Source organism: Salmo salar, chromosome ssa04 (genome assembly GCF_905237065.1).
Source record: "Salmo salar chromosome ssa04, Ssal_v3.1, whole genome shotgun sequence".
In the NCBI taxonomy this organism is placed as follows: Eukaryota; Metazoa; Chordata; class Actinopteri; order Salmoniformes; family Salmonidae; genus Salmo; species Salmo salar.
Genome location: NC_059445.1, coordinates 84,247,658 through 84,252,909, shown reverse-complemented (window position 1 = coordinate 84,252,909; position 5,252 = coordinate 84,247,658). Strand labels below are relative to the sequence as shown.

Sequence of the window (5,252 nt, the reverse complement as noted above, 5' to 3'; positions counted from 1 at the left end):
ATGGTTGTCTAGCAATGATCAACAACCAATTTGACAGAGCTTGAAGAATTTTGAAAACAATAAATGGGCAAATATTGCATAATCCAGGCATGGATAGCTTTTAGAGATTTACCCAGAAAGACTCACAGCTGCTTTCACTGCCAAAGTTGTTCGTAACATGTAAATAGCAACATATTCTAACTTTCACAATAAATAACTGTCGGACAACTTGTAATTATTTTATACATGGGATACAACAAATTCAATTATCCTCAATAGAATTTGAAATTGCACACATCATTAGAACATGAGCCCATTTAAACTCTAAATACATGTTAGAGGACTTATGTAATCAATATATATGTGTTTTATTTACCATTATTTTAAAACAAATACTAGAATTTTTCTTCCACTTTGATACGGCAGAGTATTTTGTGTAGATCGTTGACAAAAAATTATGAATCCATTTTAATCCCACCTTGTCCCACTTTGTAACAACAAAATGTTGGAAAAGTCTAGGGGTGTAAATACTTAGAAGGCACTATATATATAGACTTAGACTTTTCCAACATTTTGTTGTTTATATATACACACACATATATATATATACATATAATTATAATATGAATATTATAATACAGTAGTGTTCCGTACATTCATCCAAAATAAGAACAATGTCAGACTAATCCAGAAAGCATCAAATATATACAAGGTCTTTGGTTTTCTGCCTTGTGTTTGTTAGGTAATCCTTCACCATCATATCTTTAGTGCTTTTTTATGTTGTGATTTAGAAGAAAATAACATTTGTAACATCAACTGGACCAAGATAGAACTTTTACAACTGTCTGACAACTTCTAATTATTTAATATATCACATACAATGAATTCACTTTCCCTCAATAGAGCTTGAAATAACACACGTAATTAGAATATGAGCCCATTTAAACTGTAAATATTAGCAAAATGTAAAATCCATTTATACACTGAAGTAGTCTTAATAAGCTTTCATTTGTGAAATTTAATTTGTGCAGCAAAGTATACCTTCTAAGTGTGTTCCAATCAGTCAATATCTGTTTCCAAGGACACCTGAGCTGTCACACCCAGACCCCACACAGTGCTCCTATCCTTTTCTTTCCAGCCTTCATAACTACTGCCCACACCCTTATCAACCAAACAGCACATTTGACTACAAAGATCAACAAACTGACCAGTGCCTACCTTGTTATGTCACAGGATCAGAAGTATGTCTCCTATGAAGAGATCTGATTCACACAGATGATGGGTCTCTTTATACAACACAACAAGGAAGTGCCGTGCAACCATGATCTACATGAAAACTTTCACTGTTGTCACCTGTTGCATTGACATGATATCTGTTTATAATCAATGGAAACAGGATGCACCTGAGCTCAATTTCGAGTCTCGTAACAAAGGGTCTGAATTCTTATGTAAATAAGGTATTTATTTTTTTATCAATAAATTTGCAAAATTAAAAAAAAAAATTTTTTGTCATTATGGGGTGTTGTGTGTAGATTGATGAGGAATTTTCTTTTTTAAATCAATTTTAAAATAAGGCTGTAACGTAACAAAATGTGGAAAAAGTCAAGGGGTCTGAATGCTTTCTGAAGGCGCTGTATTTTCTGTTCTTATTTTCCCCTAACCCTACCTCCTTCCCATAATTGGAGTAAACTAATGGACAACAACACTTAGGCTTCTACTTCCAGCTTATACATACTATACACTATATACATTTTTACAAACACAGTATAATTTACAATAGTTATCTTTTGTTTGTTTTTAGTCCCATCCTTCAGCTCCACTCAACCCCTCCCTTCTATCTCTGAACACCATCCAGTTGTGATTTCTATTTGCCATGTATTATACATTTTGAATATATATATTTTTCAACTGTGCTGTGATGTTTCACAAAAGTTCTGAACCTTTCTATTCTCATAGTTTCTACAGATTGTAAAGTAAAGATACCATTTTTTGCTAAGAGTATTATTGTATTATTTATCGATTGACAATGACTTTTACATCACCCAGCAGTGTGATTTGCAGAGTTAGCTTCAGAAAAATGTTGCAATTCTTCAGCCAATTTTGGTCTTTAATGCAGGGCCGACAGACAAGTTCCTTACTTTCTCCCCATTCCACTTCCACCGTTTTGGTTGGTTGTAATTTTGGGTAGAGCAGGCATTTCCATATATTTTTGTTAGCTGCATGTGTGACAAAACTCCACTAATCCTAATCATGATATCATTTTCAAAGATTATAACTTTTTTTTATTCCCAACATATATATATATATGTTGGGAATAAACTCAAAAATACTAATTGATATAAAAAGAAATATATATATATATATATATATATATATATATATTTCTTTTTATCAATTAGTATTTTTGAGTTTAACCATAATATCTGTTTCTGGTGGATTAAACTGAAATTGCAGCCAACTTTCTAAGGTTTCTACAGAAATTGAGAGAATAAAGGGGAAAAGGCCATTCTTGAACATGGGGTGAGACATTCTTACAAATCTGCTGGAGAAGCAGGAAGTGCCGTGCCAACATGATTTACAAGAAACCTTTCACTGTTGTCACGTGTTGCTTTAGAAGGTTATCTTTTTACAGTGGAAATATCTTCGGTTTCATTGTTCTGGTTCCTCAGAAAAGTGACATACAACTGCCATCATGATCTTGTATATTATTACATTGATGTTTCTTCTCTGCCAGTCAGTATACTACTATTATGGTCCTACAGATGCCGTACATTAATATGATCATCCTGTTGTTGCGGGAATTTTTCTGAACAGCAGGAAATACAAACTTGTAGTGTATTCAAGGCTTCTAAAGTTTGTAATTTTAAATCTCAGACTTGATTTGCCCTTATGAAATATGTATCAACCCCTACAAACAAATGTCATTAATTATAATCCACATTTCCTGTTGCTGCAGGATTATTTTCATGCTGTGAGAAATTGGTTCAAATTAAGATACAATATCTTTAGGTCAGTTCTGACATAACATTACTTGTAATTTTCCTTACAGCATAACATGACTCTGTTTTGTCAACCTCCAATTCAGGACAAAGACACTATAACAATTGGCATGTGGCTGTTCTTTCAGCAGTATAGTGCACTGGTCTGTATCAGTTTGTTGTCCTGAGTTGAGTAAACACTTTCTGCATGTATCTTGGCATCTTCTGCACCCTAGTCCCTTTGGTAATCTACTATTGACAAAACAGTTGAATGTTTAAGGAATGTTGGCGAACCTGAATGTTACACCCCTGGTCTCTTCAGAGGAACATCAACCTGCATGTTTCAGTTGGCAATTAGTCATCTTCAAACTCATTCAGCCATTTTCAAACTACTCCCGTCTTTAACACACACCCAGACGCACACCCTCGTAATACCTGCAACAGGGCCGATGTCCGACACGTCTGATCTGATGAGATTGGAATTGGGAAATCTGTTGCCCAGTTCTATCCAGTTACTGTGACTGTAGAAGTCCTGAAAATATAACAATGACAAGTTGTTTAAAATAGTGTTATGACAAATGCCATGTTATTCATTTATTAATGAGAATAAACCATTTTTAAATACTTTTAGCAAAACTAATATTTCAACAAAAGCAATGTCTCTCTTTGTCTTGTGGAGTAAGGAGATAATGAAAATCATTTAAATCACCTGTAAGGTGTGTAAAATGTCTCCCAGCTTCTGTCTTGCTGCCTCAAAGTTCCCTCGCTTGATGCTGGCTTTGACAGAGCTCACACCATCTGTGATGAGTTTCCGCCCCTCCACGAATGTCTCCCCATCAAAGTGGTAGTCTCCATTGAACATGTGACGGAAGTCAACTCTGGCATTTCTCCAGGTGACGTCTGACACACACACACACACACACACACACACACACACACACACACACACACACACACACACACACACACACACACACACACACACACACACACACACACACACACACACACACACACACACATTAATAACTAATTAATTATTCTACTATATAGTGTACTACATTAGAAAACATAACACCAATACTTTCTTTACTATGACAAAGTATAAATATAAAACAGCGACTGTATATCAGTCTGATGTACTTCGTTTCGTGGCTTTAGTTTACTTACCGTCAGAGTGAAGTCTCTTCCCTGGATTGTGCAACATTTGCCCATTGTTCTTTTCTAAATTCTTCAGGCTCTGTCAAATCGGTTGTTGATCAATGCTAGACAACCATTTTCAGGTCCTGCCATACATTTTCAGCAGATTAAACCCTTGTGTTGTCTTAAGGGCAAAAAATGAACCGCCACTAGGTTTAACAGCAGAGAAAACCCCCGAAATGATATTTTTTCAACTTGAAATTTGATGACTTTTCCTAGAGTGACCCCAACATTAGAAAAAGTGAAACATCGCCTTTGTTCATATTTCAATGAAAGCTGTACATCACCAGGGTACAAAGATGACACATTTGGAGGGTTTCCGTAAATATGGAGACAACTGGAAAAGGATGGATGAGATTGACCTGCGTGCCTACATAGGGCTGCTAATCTTAGTGGGTGTGTATAGGTCCCGAGGCGAGGCTACATGTAGTCTCTGGGATGCAGAGATTGAAGGGTGATTTTCCGTGCCACGATGCCACTGAACGTATTTCACACTTTCTCAAGAATGCTACGATTTGATAACCGCGAGTCAAGACCTGCAAGACGTGTGAGAGACAAACTGGTGGCCATAAAAGAGGTCTGGGAGAAGTGGGTGGAGCGTCTGCCACACCTCTACAACCCTGAGCCTGAAGTAACAGTGGATGAGCAACTGGTTCCATTCTGAGGTACATTTTGTTTTCTTCATATCTGTAATGTAAGTGATTTTCACTGTTAATTGTATTATGTATTGCTGTAGTATTATTGATTTATGTGATACTAATTACTGATAGTAATCTCTTTTGTCAAAAGTTCGCTGTCCTTTCTGGCAGTATATGCCCAGCAAGCCAGCAAACTATGGAATCAAGATATTGGTGGCCTGTGACGCACAATCCAGCTATGCTTGGAAGATGCAAGTCTACACAGGGAAGCCGACCAGTGGAGGCCCGGAGAAGAACCAGGGGATGCGGGTTGTGCTTGATGTGACAGATGGACTGAGGGGGCACAATGTCACATGTGACAATTTCTTCACCTCTTATGAACTCAGCCAGTAGCTCCTGAAGAGGAAGATCACCATGGTTGGCACAGTTAGAAAGAACAAGCCTGAGCTCCCCCCTG

At 36.8% G+C, this 5,252-nt stretch overlaps 1 protein-coding gene across 1 annotated transcript; it reads right to left on the bottom strand.

Annotated features, from left to right (window-relative positions):
- Positions 1 to 3,248: 3,248 nt before the first annotated feature.
- On the bottom strand, positions 3,249 to 4,274 carry LOC123742511 (von Willebrand factor A domain-containing protein 7-like). The gene is made up of 4 exons (XM_045717425.1): positions 4,128 to 4,274; positions 3,667 to 3,857; positions 3,393 to 3,489; positions 3,249 to 3,291 (listed from the first exon to the last, which is right to left on the bottom strand). Exons 1-4 carry the CDS (start codon positions 4,162 to 4,164, stop codon positions 3,287 to 3,289), a joined length of 330 nt encoding a protein of 109 aa, XP_045573381.1. The 5' UTR covers positions 4,165 to 4,274; the 3' UTR covers positions 3,249 to 3,286.
- Positions 4,275 to 5,252: the final 978 nt, after the last annotated feature.

Coding starts and splice junctions, on each gene's coding strand:
- LOC123742511 (XM_045717425.1), bottom strand. CDS start 4,164: ATGTTGCACAATCCAGGGAAGAGACTTCACTCTGACG. Junction 3,858..4,127: donor GAAGAGACTTCACTCTGACG/GTAAGTAAACTA, acceptor TGTGTGTGTCAG/ACGTCACCTGGAGAAATGCC. Junction 3,490..3,666: donor ACATTTTACACACCTTACAG/GTGATTTAAATG, acceptor TTATATTTTCAG/GACTTCTACAGTCACAGTAA.